Source organism: Protomyctophum parallelum (genome assembly GCF_964188405.1).
Source record: "Protomyctophum parallelum genome assembly, chromosome: 18".
In the NCBI taxonomy this organism is placed as follows: domain Eukaryota; kingdom Metazoa; phylum Chordata; class Actinopteri; order Myctophiformes; family Myctophidae; genus Protomyctophum; species Protomyctophum parallelum.
Genome location: NC_139716.1, coordinates 24,802,793 through 24,825,946, shown reverse-complemented (window position 1 = coordinate 24,825,946; position 23,154 = coordinate 24,802,793). Strand labels below are relative to the sequence as shown.

At 40.0% G+C, this 23,154-nt stretch overlaps 1 protein-coding gene across 2 annotated transcripts; it reads left to right on the top strand.

Moving 5' to 3' along the window:
* The first annotated feature begins 5,479 nt into the window (after positions 1-5,479).
* Positions 5,480-22,922, top strand: LOC310875474 (uncharacterized protein). 2 transcript variants are annotated; one of them, XM_083788716.1, is made up of 10 exons: positions 5,480-5,815; positions 8,689-8,816; positions 11,235-11,379; positions 11,942-12,053; positions 13,290-13,471; positions 14,036-14,175; positions 17,785-17,923; positions 19,143-19,242; positions 20,691-20,767; positions 21,418-22,922. In XM_083788716.1, exons 1-10 carry the CDS (start codon positions 5,800-5,802, stop codon positions 21,438-21,440), a joined length of 1,062 nt encoding a protein of 353 aa, XP_083644842.1. In that variant the 5' UTR covers positions 5,480-5,799; the 3' UTR covers positions 21,441-22,922. The 2 variants fall into 2 exon arrangements, with proteins under 2 accessions (XP_083644842.1, XP_083644841.1); XM_083788715.1 differs by having other exon boundaries at positions 20,691-20,781.
* The last annotated feature ends 232 nt before the right edge of the window (positions 22,923-23,154 follow it).

Here is a 23,154-nt window from a genome sequence, read left to right as displayed (position 1 = left end):
CTCACTGGCCTTGGAACGCCTCGGGATCCCCCAGGAGGAAGTTACTAATGTTGCTCTGGAGAGGGAAGTCTGGAGCTCTTTGGTGGAGCTGGTGGAGCATTGCCCTGAACTCCTGTGAATGTTTCCCCCTTCATGATCTACTTACTACCTAGCTAGACGCCCCAAAATAGCCTCACTTCCTTCCTTCCTACATTGGATGTATTTGTAGACCCTTTGCAGGGTTGAAGGACTGCAGTGCAGCCCGTGTTCGTTGTATTAGAACCACACTCACTACTAGTAGTGTTGCTGTTGTTTTTTAGAATGTATCGCAGCGATTGTGACACAGAGTAGAAAGTCAGGTTTAGCTCTTGTCTCAGCGACTAACCACAGTAACAGGAACAACTGCTGTTTGTCTGGGAGGAGTTTTCATGTTTTCTACTTACTGTATACTCTCTGAACAGATGCTATGCAAAACTTTGCAGGTCACCATCTTCTCCACAGAACTAGATGTTGGTTATCAAGTCTATGTCCTTTATTATTGCTTGGTCAATCTTCATATGGAGCGGGCATCTCCAGCTGGCTAAGTGGTTAGGGCGTTTACCACATACGCTCGCCTCTAATGCCCGACAGGATCACGGTATGATTGTTTAAATCCAAGGTTTCGTGGTGGCATACCATTGCAGCGTGCCTAGTGCCGACCAGCTAGAAAGAGTTATAGAAAGGTCACTTTTGTGAAGTACCAGTTAAAGTAAATACACAGGAAAACATTAATTCCTCATTTGGGTTGCCATTGCCCTCACTCAGACAAGACGTCATAAAACTGCTGCCAATAAAATAAAATAATCGTTAGAGCAGTATCTTCATATCATTCTTTATATCAGCGTGCCATAAAGAACACATTGGCAGTTTAAATACTATCAGTAGGGGCTTTGCTTGATGAAAATACAAAAATAAAACATTCTAGTCCAGCTGGAGACCTAGTGTTGCATGTCCTTCCCTCTCTGATATCCTGTCTAAATAAAGAAAAACTGCCTAAAATATATTACTATATATTAATAAAAAATAAAAAATAAACCTACTGGTATTAGCACTGGCTTATGGGTTTCCCTTTAAGGAGATGAAGTAAAATTATTGAGATTATTATATGACAGAAAGTTTTATCAGAGTGTAATGCCAATCGGTAACATGGTGTGATGTTATATCAAGGGAGATGGCTATAGCCCCTTTTGGGACCGTCTGTTTTCCTTTTCAGTATTTTGGACGGCGGTACCCCACCGTCCAAAATACAGAGAAGGTAACCGAAGGTCCCGAAAGGGCCTATAGAGCACCGAAGTCCTGACGTCACTTGTTCGTCCCCTCGATTCCCCTGGTTCACGGAAGTAATTTCTCTATGGAAAATAACATGGGCTCATCTTTAAATCGTTTTATATAAGCGTTGTGGTCCAAAAATAAACAAGCTGTCTCTGTGTTATTGTCGGGGAGGTGTCTCTGTAACGTTTGCGACAGTCAGTCACTCATATATGATAGTCTTTTTCTAGCGAAAATGTTACTAATTCAGTAGCAGTAGCAATAGCGTTTTCTCTCATTCAGTTGATTCATCATATCCATATGAGTGAAGCGGCCTGGATGATTTGTTTATTTTTCAAACAGTTATTATATGAGGCGATCTAAAAATCGCCCTATGGGGATTACAATGCAAAAAATGCAAAAAGGTACATGAACCCGTGGATTTGCACCCTCTACCGATATTGACGTCAGACTTCGGTGCTCTATAGGGAGATGGCTAAATGGTCGGGTATTAAAGAGGATAAACTGATAGTAGTTGTGTGACTATACGGTGCAAATGTTGCTTCAGAAAGTGAGTGGAGCTTCTGAAGAATTCCTTTCCTATTAAGATCCAGTGCCTTCAATCATGCTCATGCCTTCTGAAAAGGCTCTGTTATTTCAAGTTGTAGGAACAGGATTATAATTATACTGTGTTACAGTATCTCACAAGTGCTACACTGAAATGAGCCGATAGGTAAGGTGACGTAAAGGTACACAGTATTATTAAAATAATTAAAATAAAGATGTACATACTATAATGTCATGCTGTAAATTGAACTCTACATGTGTATGTAATATGTATGTATTTATATTTGTACAATTTTAAAACTTCTGTCCAAACTTTGCCTTGTTCCATTGAGGTTTATAATTTTATTTGCATTTGTTAATTGAAGCTGCTTGTCAAACATACTTTGTTATGATTTTTTTTTTTTTTTTAATAAAAGACATTTTACAGCAAATTGGTGAACTAATTTACATCGTATCTAGTCTCTCTCCATCCGTCGCTTTCATCACATTCTGATTATTACAAAACACTAAACCACTTCAGCCTGTAAATGAGTCCGTTGATGAGGGCTAGGTGCACAGAAAAATGACATACCAAAAATTCTCCATTATTGCCAAAGATTTATTTCTTCAATCAGATCCAAAAATAATGTTCCAAAAAAAATGCCTCTTGAAAATATTTCTTGCACGAAAATAAAATATAGCTTCCAAAAATGAAAATAACAAACTTACATGCATATGCTTTAAATTCAAGCACCCAGTCTAGACGTTTCTAGTCTCAACACTGTCTTAGGGCAGAGCTTCCTGCATTGTGCCCCTTCTCTCCCCATGTCTCACCATGGACTGACTACATCAACTCCAACTCAGGCCTCTCACTAGTGGTCCATACCATCTGTCTAGAGACAGGTTTCCCCAAAACATTCACTTACACAACTAGTGAACATGTAACCCAGAAAACATTTCCAAACATTTCCAGTATACTTGTTAATCCTACAATAATTAACAAACCAGGTTTTAAACAACCCGTCCCGTTGTAATCATACTAAATAGTATGCATTACCAGACCCATGCACCCCTGCAACATGGTGCAACCCAATTGAATCCTCCACCTATAAAAGGAGCAGTTGATTCAGTAGTGACTCTTTTGTGAAACTTTGACCAGGAAATGAGGATGGTGTGAGTAGTGGGTGTTTGACAACATAGTAATGATAACTTAAAACTGTTTGACTTTGAAAGGAATAAAAGTATGTTTGACCAACCAATTGTCTCTGTCCAAATTATGAAATGAAATGGATGAAGATATGTATATAAAACTGTAGAACAAGCCAAGATCAACTGATTGCTAACTTTAGCCGGCATAGTTAGCAAACAGTGTTTGATAATGACCATTGACTGACATGTGGGAATATGGAGTATGAAATTAGGTAAATGATAAACAGAAAATGAAATACAATTACACATGTGTGGCTCAAGAGGAAATGTCTTTATCACACAGCCGTATATATATTTTTGGCCATTTGAAAATAGCCGATGTACAGTACAAGCTCACGATGAGACACATTGTGAGCTTGCGACACATTATGAATTTATGAGCTTGTAGATTGGCAAATTGAAAAAAACCTTTTTATACAACTTGAGAAATGAAACATTCTGCACAATGAGTAGCCTAATTTTGGTACTTTAAGTATATTTTGATGGTTTTGTACTTTTAATCAGGTACAATCAGGACTTCAACTTTAACAGTATTTATCTACATTGCAGTATACTTCTACTAGCGGTTCGATTCCCGGACTGGGTCGGGAAGTGATTGGTAATGGTCATCACTCACCCAACACTGCTGAAGTGCCCTTGAGCAAGGCACTGAACCCCCAACTGCTCCAGTGGAGCTGCTTAGTGGCCAACAGTATAAGAGCTTCAAGGTTGTAATGTGTGTGTGTGTGTGTGTGTGTGTGTGTGTCTGTCTCCCCGCAGGCACACTGTCGTGCGCAGACGCGTCATAAGAACCTGAAGCCCTTCTTCTTCGTGGGGTTTTTAGACAACTGGTGGATGGAAAAGAAGCTCCACCTCCGCGGCTGACTGACGCGACGGACAGATTCCCGGAAACGCTCTCCTCCGCGTCAGTCATACCTGTGCAGGTCACTGCTGAAAATGAGCGCTTGTGCTCAGCTACTATGGGTAATTAAAGGATAATTCTTGCCTTTACAATCTTGCCATTTGCCAATCACGTCACAACAAACTTCTTATCCTGGTTATTAAACCTAAACCACTCCCTCTCGAAAACATTTAATTTCAACCTGAACTTCCTGAAGTAACTATAGTAGCATAGCAACTATAAAGTTTTCATATAATCAAGCGGAGTAAAAAATGTACAATATAATAGGCTATGTCTCTGAGTGATATGTAGTGGGGTAGAAGTAAAAGTATTGAAAGTTGTAAATTACAACTTTCAATTCATTTTTTTAAACTTTTTTTCAGTAATTAAAACTTAGGGAAAACTAGAAAAAGTGCCCTTCTGGGCACAGGTCTCCACCAGGATTTCTTCCTCAGCCTAGTGGGAATATGCGTGCACAGTTTCATCACAATCGGACGCTGCGTTGAGGAGTTGTGGCGATTTGTACAAAGCGGGCTACTCCTGAAAACTGTAGGAGCCAATCGTGGCCAATCAGGATGGAATATGAGAAATCAAACAAACCTGTCTTGATCACATGACTATGGAGATCATGTGTACCGATTTGCGTGAAATTTGGATAAAATCTGAAGGAGTAATAATAGAAAATGTGTTTTACATATGTCGGCCTCCTGGTGGCGCTATAAAGAGCAGATGTGAAAAATTCCAGGCAGAGGTTTTTCCTTGGCCTCTAGGGAGTTGGCATACAAAGTTATCCACAGATCCGTGCAGTTAGAGGTAAAAACACTTTTCGGCCAGTTATAGCGCCACCTTGAGGCTGAGTTGAAATTGTTCATGTGGCATTTCGTCCTCGGCCTAGTGGGAATGTGGGTGCACAATTTCACGGAAATCACGCGATGTCACCGATGTGTTCATGATTTGCAGCATTTTGTTTGAAACTGAGCACTCCTGTGAACTTTGGAAGCCAATCTCAAGCAATCAGGATGGAGTCTGAAAAATCTGAAAGACCGGTTTCATTGAATGGCTCTAGAGAGACTGTGTACCAATTTGCGTGATGTTTGGACAACATCTGTAGGTGTACTGTGCAAAAACTTGTTTTGCACAAAGCGGCCTCCTGGTGGCGCTATAACAGGCCGTTCTGGAAAGTTTGGGGCAGAGGTTCATCGTTGGCATCCAGGGAGTGTGTGCAAAATTTGGCATCGACCGGGTTAACGGTGGCCGAGATTAGCTGCTCACGGACACACACACAGACGGACACACGGACGGACGGAGTGCAAAACATACTCTCCCCCCCATGCCTTCGGCCTGGTGGAGACAATTATTAAATTTACATGAACTTTTCTTTACACCACTGTGTAAAAATTTAAATGTGCAATAATAATAATAATAATAGGCATAATAATCTATGAATTAAATGTTTTCAAGAGAGGGAGTGGTTAACAAACTGTCCAGCCAATGGGATCTGATCTACACTGATCCATGTGTGTAATGTGTGTAATATATACACCGGCGGCGGCTTCCAGAGCTCTTCAGGTGTCGCCTCTAGACGCCTACTGTCGAGGCTGATTTATTTGTTTATACTGTACACCAGGCAGTGACTAAATGCAGTTGAATTGTTTGTCCTTGTGGGCCACAGCCGTGGCTGTTCTTCTCGTTGTCATTTCGGGGAAGGAAATTCAGCATCCATTCATTCATTGAGTTTCACTGGAACCTTTTTTTTTTGGGACAGAGCCGATGTGTAAAAGGTCTTTGCACAAAAGAACAACATGGATTTCAGGGAATAATAATCATCATCACACTTGTGGAATAAACATGCCTTTCGGAGCCGGAGGTTTAGCTTGGCGTTGAAATGCATCGCGGGGATGATGATTATGGCAGGTAAATACAATTTAGGCTTAAATATAAAATATATATATTTTCAAAAAAGTATATCTGCTTCAAGATTAGCCCCTCTCGGGACCCCCTGGGTCAGCTCATTCTTTCGTGGACCCACCATTCATATGAGAGGGACTACTACTTCAAGATATACAAGATATACTTAAAGCACCAGTAGTAAACACACATTGTGCAGACAGGGCTGTCAAGATTTGAGTAAATTGACGATACATTTTCACACAAATAATTTCGATTAACGATTTAATTAATTGTTGGCACTGGAAATTGGAACATTTAAAGGTAACATTTAGCCTATTTTTCGATTATTTGTTTTTAAATAATTAATTTAAATATTAATATTTTAGCCCTCATTTCCTATCAGTCACTATATTATTGTTCTGGGGTGTTTCCTTGCAGAAAGGCAGATCCCTGCTCTGGCTGTATTTTGGTTTTGTTCCTCTGTTTAAGTGAACATGTCCACTGTTTAAGTGGACGTTTCCACTGTTTATGTTGACATTTCCACTGTGTGGACATTCATCCCTGACAGGGAAGTGTTTTTCTGTAGACAGCTCAGTCAGAGCTCTTAATTGATCTCTCTCTCTCTCTCAAAGTAGTGCAGGTGCACTGAGTTGATTGATTGGATCATTAAAGTGTCAAACTTATTCTATGCTCGTTAGTGATCTCTAATCAATGAAAGCATCATACCGGTTAAGGGAGGAGGGGGAGTGTGATTGTAGACATTGACTTGACTAGTATTCCTTTTAATATGAATAGAAATTACATTTCTGTTGCCTTAAAAAGTTCACGGGCAGACAAATAACTGAAATACCGGTATACCAAGAAATTACTGTCATTTTTATAAAATGTGTACTTAAAAGAATTGCACAAAATAGCTGATTTATACGAGCTTACAACGCTTACAATGTTGTAAACTTGTAGATCTGCTATTTCTGCTTTTTTTTTAAATATGAAACATATTTTTTATATAGCGCCTTTATCCAAGGCGCTTTACAGAGATTGGGCATTACATTCACCCATTCATGATACACACCGATACCGGAGGAAACTATGCAAGGCAGGCACCAACCTGCACATCGGGAGCAATTAGGGGTTCAGAGTCTTGCTCAAGGACACTTGGACACAAACTCTGGGGGAGCCCAGGTTCAAACTGGCAACCTTGCGGTTCCCATCCGGTCACTCTACCCCTGAGCCACTGTATATAATTGCAATTATATCAAACAATTGCGATTAGACAACTATGTAATCATTTTGACAACCCAGCTATGTGCTGAATGTCCCATTTCACAAGTTTAAAAATGTAAAACAAAAATCTCATGTTGCATAATGTGGTGTTTTGGTCGTGTAGCACGCGGTACTACAGCGGGTGGCCAGTACATTTTCTTTCACACGCACGCACAAGTAATTATGTAAGTACATTTTATTTAAATAGCACCTTTCAACATATTATCATTACAACATTTCTTCCATATTATTACATACATTTACATCCAACACAACAATACAACACAAAACAACTCATGATCCGTCTACTACATTTGATAGCTAGCTCCACAGTACAATCAAATCTTCAACATTGATAATAAAGTAAATATACATTACAGTAGAAATTTCATAGGACAAAATGCATACGAAATAAATAAGTTTTTAACAAATTCTTAAAACCGTCAACAGACTATGCAAAAAGGGCAGGGCATTCCACATCCTTATAGTTATCACTTTCACTTTCAATCTTCAGGAGGTCCTTATCTTATCTGAAGACCTGTGATCTTTACATTAGACATCATTGTGCAGAATGTGCCATTTCACAAGTTCAAAATGTGTACAAAGTCTATTGAAAATAGCCAATCTTGAGCTTGTAGATCGGCTATTTTCAAATGGCCGAAATGTATAGGGTTGAAGTGGTTAATGTATGTTTTATAATCAAAATTAAAATCTCGAAAGTAACTAGTAACTAAAGTTTTCAAATAATTGTAGTGGAGTAAAAATACAACTTTTGGCTCTGAGATGTAGTGGAAAAGTAGTAGTAGTATAAGAAAAGTAGTGGAAGTAAAAGTATTGGAAATTGGAAATAGCACAAATACCTCAAAATTGTACTTAAGTACAGTACCTAAGTAAAGGTACTTGCATGCTAAACACGCCCCCCCTTCACATTAACATTTCTCATTAACGAGACAATAAACTCCCAAATCATAACAGGTTTCTCTGGGTGAGCTGAGTAAACAAACCACAAGCCAATTATTAGCGGTATTATTATTATTGGCTTCAGTACTGCTTCTGTTAGCACGCCACTTAGTGTCCTTGCAACATGCAACTACTCGCAACTCCTTATCGCAACCATCATCTCCAAGAAGATACACGTGTAAAATTCTTCCTTAATGTCAACTTTTCATTTTGCTCCTATTGCCACACAAAAAAGGGAAATGCCCAACCAACAGCCGATAAGAAATGTGAATCCCTAGACTCCTTCAAAACAGCTCTCAAAGAGCACTTACGGGCGGCTGCAATTCGAATAAGTGTGAATAAGTTAAAGTCCCCCTCCCCACACCATATTTCTATACTGTACCTTTTTTTTTAACTGTACTATCCATGTAAAATCAATCAATCAATCCAATGGCTGTTGCAAGGAGTGGCATTGGTGTCGTTAAAACATACCTCAACATTGTACCCTAAGTACACTACTTAGTTACTTTACACCAGTAGTTTTCGGGTACAGGTCCATTTGGTTTAATTTTACGCTCTCAAGAGTTAAAGATCTATAAGGGTCCATTCGGTTACCAACTGTCCATCATTTAGCTGGGGACCACTGGTTGAGAACCACTGCTTTACACCATTGTTTGTTTGTGCTGATTTCCTAGATTGCCTTCCTTCTCCTCGAAATGTGTCCTATGTGTGGACGGACCCTTTCCACGTCAACGTTACCTGGCAGAGACCGGGAGGTTTGAAGTCTTTGAAGCACTGCCTCTATTATGTCACGGGACTTGAAGTAAGGAGCCTCATCGCCAGGGGTCATCAGAATTTGTCAGAATTTTATTGGTAGGGAGGATGGCCCCGTGAGATGCAACATCTCGTTTTACAGGGGGTCCTATACACATAACTACAACTTTACATACAGTGCAAGTACTGTACACAGTACAAAAACACATATGTGCAACATAACATTCAGTACAAATACACTAGACATACACATACAGGTTCAAGTTCAGGCCAAGTTCATTGCTGCAGCCATCATATTTTCTTACTTTAAATATGTGCCTGCAAAGCTGGAAAGTAGCCAAAGTTATTCCACTCCCTAAGAATGCAAAGAATGCCTTCACGGGCCCCAACAGCAGAGCAATAAGTGCATCACCTGTTCTAAACAAAATACTAGAAAAAAAAGTATTCAACCAAATACAAATCTATTTCTCTGTTAACAACCTGATAAGTGAGTATCAACATGCATCTTTTCTATTTTTACAAATGATTTTCCATTGGCTCTTGAAAAAGCATATAAGTCTCTATGTACATACTCTGATGACATGACGATATCACAGGCTCCCACATGTGGTGAGATAACTGAGATTATGAACAGAGAGCTGAAGTGAAAATAGTACTGGATGAATGGGTGACCAGCAACAAATTAGTGCTCAACATTCAAAAATAACTAAAAGCTTTTAATTTGCCACAAATACAAAAAGTTCCAAACCGCAGTTAATAATGTAAGGGTTGAGCAGGTGGAGGAAGCAAAGCTTTTGGGTGTTACGCTAGTGAACAATCTATCATGGTCAAGACACATTGATTCAGTGTTGGTAAAGATGGGGAGGAGGAATACTGGCATATCTGTTGTAAAAAGGTGTTTCTGACACCGCAACTGACCAAACAAGACATTGAATTGAACCTCTAGTCCTTTCACATCTTGACTACTGCTCAATGATTTATTTGGTCAGGGGTAAACAAGGGAGGCCTGGGAAAGCTGCAGCTTTATTTTCTACTTTAAGAGAATGGAAGGTAGGCATTTGTAATGTAGATATAATTATTTTCTTGCTTTTTTTCCCCCTCCTCTTCTCGGAGAAAATGGGGAATAAGAGAGAGTTGGAAGGAAATTGCGGATCCTAATAAAATAATATTCCATAAACTCTATTCTCCACACATTTTTCACAGACGTTTACCACTGCACAAGCACTTTCCACAACCGCCCCTCCAATATACACAAGGTTCATGATTGACTAAATAGCAATAACTCAGTTATCCTGTCCTGATAACGTAGTGCAGACATTGCCTGAAATGGTAACTACAGTAGCCTTGTTTTGCCTGTGGTGCAACTGGCGGCCCGGGGGCCACATGCGGCCCCCACCTTCACTTAATGAGGCCTGCAGGTTAATATAAAAAAGAAATTCAGAATCAGAATACTGATATTATTGATTTCAGCTGTTACAAATCCAAACATGCAAACATGACCCGCTTTAATTACTTCAGTCTATATTAGTACAGTAGCCTAATAACTAGGATTACAATCTTTTTTTTTATGTCCAATGTATTTGTATTTAGTTCATGAAGTTAACATAACTCTAACCACGTGCATTTAAAATTAAATAAAAAATTTACTTTTCAGGAATAGCAAAAATAATTCTGGATTTCAATTAAAATATAACAAAAAATTGCTCATCTACAAGCTCAAAACGCGTCACACTGCAACATGTTTTGAGCTTGTAGATCTGCTATTTTTGCTACGACAGTACACTATATACAATGTGTCCCTCTGGAGTGAGTGTGGAAATATTATAGTGGTATTTATAGTTATTTCAGACATGCTCTAGTTAGTGTGTGAACAGTCTGCCTGAGCTATTAACTCATTTTGGATAGAAAAATACATAAACTCAGTTTTTCTCCTCTGGTGAAAAGCTGGAGGTTGCACTGATGGTAGGGTCTCAGTCAAATGTGGTCACATGGTGACCCTGCCATTCAGCTTCCACATGCAGCAGCAGCAGAACCCAGACTCAGCAGCACCGACCAAACTGGACCATCAGTGTACATTCATTTAGAGATGCTCCGGTAATCGGCCAGCGATCGGCCATAGAGGCCGATATTCACTCTGATCGGTAATTTTACCCTATCTGGAGAAACTGATCTTTTACACCATTTAAGTGGTATAAATGTCAATCAGATATTATAGTATAATATCATTTTGACAGGCCTAAACATTCTCCCCTTCCTCCCCACACACAGGACATATAATCATTTTGGAAATATTACAATTTGCAACATTTCACAAGATCAGTATCGGTATCGGCCGATCATGAGAAAAACAATCGGTGATCGGTATCAGTCCCAAAACACCTGATCGGAGCATCCCTATATTAATTATATGATCTGTTAGATTAATAATTAACCCACGTTTTTGATTGTGTTATTTTTTTTTCTCTAGATAAAAAAAATAAAAGACACGTTTTATAAGGACTGCGTAACCACAGACGAGATGGCTGACAGCGGTCTGAACTACACCATATCAACCATCTGCATAAAAGATCAACGTAAAAGCAGCCCTGTGAACGTCGTTATTCCTCGCCCACGTAAGTCATCAAGTGTTGCAAGACCTTTGACCACCAAATTTCACAATAAGTAAGACTGTAATAGATTGATAGATTTTAATGTGTCCTTGTGTTGATGTGATGGCGATATAGATGGTGAGTCCCTGCTTGCACAATACATAAGATAGTGATTAATTGTAATTGTAATTATAATTTTGAAGTTCCACGGATGGCCTTGTGTTGTGATCTGATGGCGATACAGATAGTGAGTCACTGTGTGCAGAGTGAGTGGCATGGTGTTGTCCTGGACAGTCGGCTCTCGTTCAAAACACACATCACAGCTGTCACTCGATCCTGTAGGTTTACACTCTATAACACACGACGAATTAGACCGTTCCTCACCCAGGAGTCAGCCCAACGGTCTTGTTAAATCGATTTAGTTGATTATACACAAATAATGTGCTTCTCTGTTATACGATGAATCGAAAATGTAATCGATGGAATTATCGATGGTGACTTGTGCTTGTTGTTCGTTCTGATGCATGTGTGACTGTCAAGTGTCAACCTCTACATGCCCTGGTCTGTTCCTTTATCTGTGATTTAGCCACGTTGCTGAAGGATGTCACGTGTTCCCTGCACTCCTCAAGTGTGATGAACTGCTCCTGGACCTGGACCCCCATAGGTTCCTCCCTTCCAGACATGAAGGTCTACTACAGGTGAGCACACACTCATGGAATATTAATTCCATCCAAAAAGGAGCTCTCAACTATATCTTCTTGATTTGTCTCTGAGCTATATAATTTACCATAATAATCTCTGAATGCCTCGCAAATTTAGATAGGGTCTTCTATCGTCTCCCCAACATCATTTGTTAACAGTCTCCATGCTGGTATCTGAGCTGTTTAGTGTGGAATGTGGATGTCGTTCTGGTGTATATCCCTCAACATTGACGGTCGTTGACGGTCGGTGATTGCCTCTTTCCACCCATAACAGAAATGGTGACCCACAATGTCACATTAACAATAATTGGCAGACCCAAATGCAGAATAAAAGTTCATGGGTGTTTATTAACACTAAGGGGAATGAGGGAGGCAAGATGGTGAGTGGGCAGGCTAGAGCAAGGCAAGAGGCAGGCTGGCAGGCAGGTGATCCCTGAAGCACAGGAGAGGAGAATAAGTATAGATTTTAAACACACATACATGGCAACAGCTCCAAACAATGCACAAGCAACTAGCAATGACATGAGTTAGTAAATAACAGGATGCTTGGATAGTACTTGGCGAGGACATCTAAGTGGGAGGTTGCTGATGACAGGCAGATCACGAGATTAAAGATGCTGGAAACGGGTGTGCCAACCTGTTTAACCGGAGGCAAGCCTTTTCCCCACACACACACACCCACACACACACGCACGCACGCACGCACGCACGCACGCACGCACGCACGCACGCACGCACGCACGCACGCACGCACACACACACACACACACACACACACACACACACACACACACACACACACACACACACACACACACACACACACACACACACACACACACACACACACACACACACACACACACACACACACACACACACACACACACACACACACACACAAACAAAGAAATACTACCCCCTGGACTGTGACACAAAGACTGGTATTACAATGCCCCAAAGCTGAAAATCTGTTTTATAGTCGAGATGTGTAGGCTGTCATTTTAATTTATTTATTTTTATGAATAAATTAGTATTAATTGGTTAGCATACAAATCTTTTACACGCATGCCATGACATGGATTTTTTTATTTTGTTATAAATGTAGGTGCATTCGTAGAGTTTATTTAATGCAGCTGAATACTGAATCTGGGTGGCAACTAAAACAGACAGTCATGTCTTTTATGCCTTTTATACCAGTATTACAGGTTGTGTCCCTCTCTGTCATTGCAGGTCCTGCGATAACCTTGCTAGTAGCAACTTAATAGCATGTAAGGACCTTTCCAGCAATGGTTGTTACCTGGATACCTCTAGATATAGAGATGACCTCACTGCTGACATTTGCGTATTGATCAACGGAACACTCGGTGGCGCCCCCGTATGGAACACATTCAGACGGAAACCTCTGGGAAAAGGTTGGCATCTTCCTGGTTTAGCCTGTCTTATTGTCCAGTTAAATTAACTTTGATTTTACAATTTACATTGGGGTCCCAGAGATAGAAATCCCATTAAATGGGGGACCGTAGCCTACTGTCAATGGAGGGGGTCCTTGACATGAACAAGTTTGGGAACCACTGGTCTATACTTCTAATACAACTAGGACATTTAACGACAAGGAACCTAGCTTCCCTATTCTGGAGAATTGTATGGTGAACATTTAGCGGACATCATAGCAGATCTACAAGCTCACAATTATGAGCTTGTAGGTACATTATCTTCGGCAAAGGGGTATACGCCTGAGGGACCAAGACCATTGAATAATAGGGTTTAAGTTGTGTACTTAAGGATCAAACGCCAATAATGAATGTCTTGTTATTGTCACATTAGCATGCTCTGTATGCATTTGATTGTAGAAATCTGACTTATTCCGAATAATACAGAACATTTACGTCATCATTTTGGATAATTTGATATATTGATCATTGCTATCATAATCATCTTCTGTTTTCAGTTTTTTCTTTTCTTTGTCCTTTTCCCAGTGAGAACCCGTCCGCCTAACGTGACAATGACAGCCATAGGAAATCAACTCGGGCTGAGCTGGACACCTCAGCATGACATCCGGGATACTGACGATTGCTGGAACTACATAGTCAGCTACAGTAAATGCAAAGAGCCTGTGGTATGTATGGTACCAATATGCTCACTCTGATCTGAATGCTCACTGCTCATTCTTTGTGTTGCTGCTCTGCCATCTTGCTGCTTAGCTTGGCTGCTGCTCTGTGCTCTGCTCTAAAAACAAATTTGCCCTACCACCACTACCCCAGCATCCACTACCCCAGCATCAACCCCAGCATCCACTACACCCCAGCATCCAATTAAATTAAATTCAATTCAAAGGGCTTTATTGGCATGAGAAAACATACGTTTACATTGCCAAAGCAGAAAGAACAATACAACAATACAGCAATACAATCAAAACGAAAATGATGTACATTTGAAGGTCAGAATCTTCAATAGATAAAATTCTATGTACCAAGGTCACTCGATGCAGGTATAGTGCAGGAATATACACAACTAGAACTGCACTCTGTCGAGTGCATACTTGCTTGTTGCACACTAGTAGGCCATAAATGGCCAACTAGTGCGCAAGCAGAGCGCGCATGTAATCTTTTCGCCCGCTGTAAACTGCCAAATTTCAGTATCTCTGTGAAGGAACGTTTGAAATGATTAATGTTTAGATGTAATTATTTGCTACCTACTATACATGTAATCACGAATTACAAAAGTAACCTTCATCCACGAGTCGAATGACCGATTCATCACAAGTTCGACATAAAATCGTTGGCGAATCTTCCAATTTAAACTCAATAATCCTCCCCAAATAACTATATAATATTTCCGTCTCTAAGTCATTTACGTTGTTCATATTAAAAGAAAACTTTTCTGTTGGTTCCTCATTTAATATTACTTTTTTTCCTTCTTTTTCAAACCATAATCTTAATTCTTGAACTTCTGGTATATCAAGCTCCCTATATAATATAGTACCTGTATTACTAGTCAGATTCTTTTTGTCATTATAGCTAGTTATGATGGTTCCCTGTAAAATTAAAATAGGGTAAAGAGAACCGGTATCCATGGTTGTGTCTTCTTCCCAAGCTGTATATATAATTTTTGTATTTGATGAATCCAGTAACTGTAATTCCCTTTTTCTACGTGGTCCATTATTTGTAGAAATAGTCTTTACTTCTGAGAAATTAATGCAAATCCCCAATACGTCTATGACACATTTGTCTTCTAACAACTGTATGTCAGGTATCCTGGTGAAATTAAACTTAGGTTTCAAAATTTCCACATCTCTATCAAATACAATAATTTCTGTCCTTGGTTTCAGTATAATTTCAAATTTTTCGCGGTCCGTAGAATATTTTGCATTTATTTCTTTAAATTGTCCGTCAGTGATGAAATAACATTGGTTTACTTCAATCAAATTAAAATATTTGTCACATTCTTGAGTAAATCCTGTTACCTTAATTGTTGCTGTACTGTCTGTAATCCGAAAGAAGAAGTATATTCCGTTAGTAAATTTACGTTGTTCACTTTTAGTAACTACCTTTCCACAGATTTTCCATCTTTCACGACTTCCAAATGATAATGAACTTAATGCTGAGATTTTAATTACGGGGTCCTTCTTCATCCTTTTATTTGAAGGTATATCTGTAGATAGTTCCATTGTTTTTCTGTATGTTTCGGTGTGGAGGTGTCCTATTGATCTAGATCTGTGTTTACAACAGGCTTCCGTGTGAAATTGTCAAATGATCTGGAGTGTTGATATGCCCGAGTCTGTCTGCGTCTTCCTCGGAGAGTCCTGGTTTCAATATCTTCCTTCTTTCACTGTGCATAGGATAGCTGAGAGTCTTTGGCTGAGAGTCACCCCAGCTAACTGGTACACCTGAGAGTCTTTCACCCTTTCTAGCCTTCCCCCGTGGACGTGTCAAATGATCTGGATTGTTGATATGTCAGTTTCGGTGTGGAGGTGTCCTATTGATCTAGATCTGTGTTTACAACAGGCTTCCGTGTGAAATTGTCAAATGATCTGGAGTGTTGATATGCCCGAGTCTGTCTGCGTCTTCCTCGGAGAGTCCTGGTTTCAATATCTTCCTTCTTTCACTGTGCATAGGATAGCTGAGAGTCTTTGGCTGAGAGTCACCCCAGCTAACTGGTACACCTGAGAGTCTTTCACCCTTTCTAGCCTTCCCCCGTGGACGTGTCAAATGATCTGGATTGTTGATATGGCCAAGTCTGTCTGCGTCTTTCTCGGAGAGTGTTAAATGACTGAGCTTCTTGCGATATTATAACTTAGTTTTTGCATATATAATTATATACTTAGATATATATTTAATTTTGCAAACCACACTAATATTAATAATTATGGTAAAATTTTTGACACGTTGTGACTTTTATACATTCCAGAATCATAATGTTGTATTACATACGTCATTACTGAGAGCAGTTATACAATATCTATATACGTATATAGGCATATACTATATACGTATATCTATATACTCTATACTCTATACTGTATAAAGTGTGTAGTTGTAAGTTGATTAGCAGTATTCTGTGATCGGCCTGGTCCAAAAACCGTGACAGCAAAAAAACCGTTCCGCCATTTCAGGACCCCCCCAGAAAAACATCAAATCTGTGCCCGTATTGCTGGACCAATGATGACGAAATGACCATATTTCTTACGTCATCATTTAGAGCTAGTCATACACATACGTGTATGACTAGCTCTAAATGATGACGTAAGAAATACGTGTATGACCAGCTCTAAATGATGACGTAAGAGATATGGTCATTTCGTCATCATTGGTCCAGCAATACGGGCACAGATTTGATGTTTTTCTGGGGGGGTCCTGAAATGGCGGAACGGCTGTCACGACAAATGGACCAGGCCGATCACATTACTTGCGCGCTCTGCTTGCGCAAGTAATGATTAGTCTTTAGGGTGGTTGTGTTCCATTTGATATCCTTCTCCTCCATCCACTACCCCAGCATCCACCCCAGCATCCACTACACTACACCCCAGCATATGGGGCTCTATTTTATTCCCTAAGGCCAGATCAATGCAACTAGTCGCAACTCCTTGCAAGTTGCAACAAAGCGTTCTTTTTTTTTTACTGCCTTTCGGGATAATGGTTTTGGATAAGTAGTTGTGGAGGTCTTTTGGTAAAGAATAACTTTATTGAACAAACGTCATACTGACCTGGCGAAGATCTACTAAGATCGAAATGAGACCTCCCTCTTTCCCGTTCCCATGCAAGAACCACCAGCAACAAGGGTTAGCAGCCTTTTTCTGGGGTTTTTTAAATGGCCAGTAACTTCAGGGTGTGCGTTATATCAGAAATAACATACCAAAGAAACTTAACATGCAAATCTGACGAACCCGAACTTACCTACCAAATCAAAAGAAAACGACGTACAAAGCTCTAACCTAAATCAAAACACGGGCGGAATGCAAGCGAACATACTCAGATAAACCAAACAAGACCAAACAAGGACTAGACCAATCAATGGTTCACTGCATCTTAAAAGGATGTCAGTAGCATGTCACCAACAAAACCATAATTATTTACCTTATTGTTTTTACTAATCTATGTTTCCTGTCTATACTTGTATGGTGGAGATAGGGACCTTTTTTAACAGATTATAACAGAGAAAGAGAAATATCACATGAACTGTGTCGCTGATTCTGCTTTAATGTTTTTTGCTTTGATTATCTTTCCAGCGAGAGGTGACTGAAAGTGGACTCATGTTGAATATTACCTATGATGAAAGATGCCAGTACAAAGTCCAGGTCAGGGCCAACTTCCTCCAAAGCTGCGGAGGGGAAGGAGGGAGTGACAACAGCAAAGCAGTAATGCATGGTAACTGTCCATCAACCATCACATCCACATAGACATTTTATCCGCAGTTCATCCATATAAAACTCAATAGTTCATCATTATTTTTGATACACAGGTTTAATGTTTGTCTTTAGTTCAATGTTTGTTTTGTAAACGCCATTGACAATGAAGGGAAAGCTTACGTCATAATGTGCCTCTTTATGTCATATTGTCTCTTTATTGAGGTGATGTAAAACCGTTTGTTTTACGTCACCATTACATCACCTACTCAACATGAGTTAGACTTTAATATATTAGCGCCCCTCACTTCACACGGGTGTGATTTTTACTCATCAGGCAACCTCAGCATTTTGTCTATGTGCATTTGAATGATGCAGTGAATTAAATAATGTAATATAAAGTACACACTGAAGTTCAAATCTCACCTCTTTTGTGAAGGAATATAACTCTTGAGGAGAAGTAAGATTAGGTTACAATATGTCGGTTTCAGTTTCTCTGGTTGGAGCAGAGACAATGGAAATTCTCCAGCGTTTCTGACAAAAGATTGTGTAATTTCTGATGACAGATCTGATAAGAGGATAATTAAGATACGGTTAAATGATATGCACTGTCAGGGCCTTGTTATCATAGAATCATCATAGAATGTCACAGATTCTCTGGTTGGTTTCGTTTGGGCTTGCCGTGGCAAAAGATTGTGTACTTTCGGTTGACAAATTGACACATTGCATTCTAGTCATTTGTCCATCTGAAGTTTCCTCTCCTTGAGGGTGCGTCCCTGCCTACGCGGTACGCACCCATCTCTGAGACGATCAGGTGTGCTTAACTCATTCTAGACGGGAACCCCTTTTGGTGTTTTAAAGTATTATGTTATACTTTAGCTATTGAAAAATATCAGATCTACCAGCTCATGCAGCTCATAAGCCTGTAGGTCTGCTATTTTTGAAAAATCGTGAAAATGCGGCGCAAATCTTTGAAAATATATTCTTTCAAACGTAAGTTTTTAACTAAAATCTTTGCTTCTGAGGGGTTCCTGGAACAACATATTTTCAGATGGGGGTCGGTGGCCAAATACATAATTTTTGGGGTCCTTGACATGAAATATTGAGCACCACTGATACAGAAACATAGGGTTTTTCAGAAAACTGTCAGGATTTACATTTCTTTTAACAGGCGTAAATGGGTTAAGATATTGAAATATCTCAAATTCCCCCCCTTGATAACTGTCTGCTGTCCATTAAAGGTGTGGATGCACCTCCTGACATGTCTGTCGTGCTGGCTATCATCATTCCTGTATTGGTCTCTGCCTCTCTCTCCGTGTTGGCCTGCTATTGCTTCAGGAGGTATGTATAGCATTATGTGTATTCTTTTCAGCTCCATTTCACAGCTTCAAAGAAGGTTGTTTAATTGTTTAAAATCGCGCAAAAAAGAAAAGAAAATCCCTGTCAGTTTTCAACTCTGTTGTTGGAAAACTTGGGATCCTTATTTTGAATTATGTAGCGCATGCATGTGAAAAAAGGCTGAATTGCTTTTGTTTGGTTCACAGCACAGATGACACTTACACTGCCAACAAAAGACTATTTATTGATCTTGAGCTTGTAGATTTACTATTTTAAATAGATTTTATTTAAATAGATATTTTTTTGTAATCGATTAGCTCAATTAACTATTGCAGCCCTACTGCCCTGGTCTAAATGGATAAATATGACTTGACCTATTTTGTGAGGTGTGACCGTGTGACCAACTCATTTTAGAGAGAGAGAAAATCTAAAATGTGTAAACGGGCAGACTTCAGACGTTATTCATTAGTGATTAGTGATTGTTCAAATGTTTCTGTACTGGGGCTGACCAGGCCGACTGCAGAGGATTAAAAGTGCCTTGATTTGACAAGAACCCAGAACAAAATATCAAGTGGTAGTTAATTGGTTACTTACTATAGGATATCCCATAAGGCTTAATTAAGGTTAACTCCGGTTATTTGACTCTGCTTCTTCTAAATTAAGTAAAATAACATTTTAAAAATGAAAGTGAAAGCTCCAAAACGTTATCCTTAAGCCATAAGGGCTACAAGAAAAAAATAATACACACCAGTTTTCACTCCGCCACCTGGTGGCGGAGTTCATGCATAAAGTTTTGAAACTTTCACTTTCATACTTTCATTTGTAAGTTGTTATTTTACTTTATATAGAAGGTCAAATAACCAGATTTAACCTTGCACAACCTTATGGGATATCCTACACACTAAGTATTAACCCATTTAGGCCTGACCTCGAAATTAAAAAAAAATGTCTTTACTTCTAAATCATGACAATTTTCTGAAAAACCTCATGTTTCTATAGCAATGGTTCTCAAACAGTTTCATGTCAAGGACCCCCAAAAATACATGTATTTGGCCGCCGAACCCCATCGGAAAATATGTTGTTCCAGGGACCCCCCAGAAGCAAATATTTGAGTTAAAAACGTTGGCTCTGAAAGAATATATTGAAATCTTTGCACTACATTTTCACGATAAAAAGAAAATAGCAGACCTACAAGCTCGTAGCGCGCTATGAGCTTGTAGATCTGCTATTTTTCAATAGCTAAATTGTTTAAAACACCAAAAGGGGTTCCCGCCCCCAAAATGGATTAAACCACTTGAGTTTTGTCAAATCAAGTACAGTAACAAGTACAATGTCCTGTGCTTCCTAGGTGGCCATATTTCCTAAAAACACTACCTACCTATAAACCTTTCGTGTTCTACATTTTCTTGTGAATAATGAGTTTTGTTGTAATTTGTGTGTTTTATCTGTAGACACAGAGCCATATTCTGGCCCATGATCCCAAGTCCCAAAGTGGGGACGTGGATAGTCAAGGACTTGGTGGAGAACAGTAAGGAGCAGAGGGTAAATGCATGTTCCAGACTATGGAAATGTAGAAAGGACTGCTTCAAGGACTCATCATTTGAGGGGAGAAAAGAAAAACAACATGGTCCGTTTTCTACAGCACGATTCACGATATTTATCTGTGGCACAGAGTCAAAGTAAATGCAATGCCTACAATTGCAAGTACTTGGTCCTCAGTTCAAAAATGATTATTGTTGGGGGGTTGTGTCTCAGTAAGCACAGCAACAGTTGATACAATACAGGCATAAATAAATGCCACATGGGCTTAGTAAGAAGCGCTCTAAACATCATGTCCAAATCACTCCTCTCCAAGAAATTATTAAAAACGACGCTTTCTGATGGCTCCATCCTTACTACAGCAGCAATATCAACCTCATGCATAACAGCAATAGCAGAGGATGTGCACAATTGCAAATTAGTGATAGCTTGTATATAACCCTAACATAGACAAATCACTGGCTGGTGATGGCAGGGAAAAGGAGACGGATCAAACTCAAGGCGTTGAATTTACAAACCAGAAACCACATCTCTTTCTCAAAGCTCAGACATGAAGCTGTTCTTTCTACACATCTTTGCCTCCTTATCTTTGCTCTGTCTTTCTGTAAATAAGCTCAAACCCTTTGTTCTGTTTTGCAGACTACAAAGGGGAATTCATATGAACCAGTGGAAGTAGACTTGGAGTTCTGCAAAATCTGCCTCGTCATGGATGAGGGCTCACCTCGGGAAGGGTCGTGATCCATTTGCGTTGAATGAACGCCAGACCAAGTGCCTCTGCTATCTTTCCTGACAACAGGGCACCTTCTGATTTCTGAATCATGTACTGTACTGCATCCCGGGTAGAATTATAGCTGCTGTGCAGCAGTGACTCCTGGGACGGGCATTTTGAGCCGGAAGAAGAAAGGTGGAGGTAGGGGAAAAACAGGAAGAGATGGAAGGCAAATGAGAAATAAAGGAGGGCCCATCATCAGCAGAACTTTCCAGACTAAAAACCTCAGTTAGGCTACAGTCAAAAGTTAAAACTAACTTTGTGTCTGCCTAATATGGCTGTCTTTTTGCAATGGTTTTCAATGGGAACGGCGCGTTTTTCTGGTATTGCGCAGCCTGTGTGTTGTTCACACCTTGCGTTTATGTGTTCTATTTGAAGCAGATAAACGTTACTGCTTTTCCCCCTCTGTGTCGGTGTGTCTACTCGGATGAGTCGAAGGCGGACCGGACCGGCAACGTGAAGACGGAAGAAGGTGCTGCAAGATACTTGTGTCGCTAATTTGCACAGCACAATGCTCGAGTAAGTTTCAAGATATCCATCCTGCATCACCCAGGTCTTGAATTCACAGCCTTTGCTGTCCATTGGCATGTCGCGGACATTATTCAGCTACCTGCAGAAGTAGGGAAATCAGAGGTGGCTGCTGGCAATTATGAACAGGCTAGTCTGCTAGCTGAGCTTTAATTGCATCCATGCATTTAGAGAAGGTGACAGAAGGTAGAGTGTGACAGACACTGCAACAGATTTGTAAAATACACCAAAGTAAAATGACCGGTGCTACGGAAACCCCTGTAATGAATTGCATTTTTATAGCACTTTTCAAGTGCTCAAATCGCTTTACCATGGTTAATTCATTGGGAGGTGAAGCGGCGAACAGTGGACGCCAGCGTCCTCACTTCCCACATTCACACACCAATGGTGGCAAGCTCACACCGACCGACTCATTCAGTGTCTTGACCAAGGACACTTTGACATGTGGTCAGGAAGAGCCGGGATTCGAACCGCCGACCCACGGATCATTGGACGACCTGCTCTACCTCCTGATCCACAACTGTTCTGGTTTCACCTCCTGAGCCACAGCCACCCTAAGGACAAACTGTGAAAAAAAACGACTAATACAGTAGTTGAATGTGATGAGGACTGGAAACCTTGACTTCACCTTTGAGCCAGACAAGGGCCAGTATGCATATTATTATGCATTACCTTTTATACTAGTAGTAGTACTACTATACAGTACACAAACGACTCTGCTCTCTGTGATCTATAGAAATAATAGAACACATTGCACATTTCAGATTGTGAAAACGGTAGATTTTGATGTGTAGATTAGTGGTCTTTGACCGAAACGTTGATAAAAAGTGTTTATATTGCAAGTGCACTGCAGACGGTGTGTGGGTCATTTCTGTACTTTCTGTGCATTCTTTGAATACTTCCAGCCCTGCCTACGCACCCGTCTGAGCCGATCGGGTGTGCATAAGTCTTTGTTTCCCCAACAAATCTATACAGTATATAAAAAAAATGAAGAACTGAAAATAGCAGATCTACATGCTCACGTGTTGCACCGCAATGCTTTGTGAGCTTGTGATGTAGGTCGGCTATTTTCACTATAG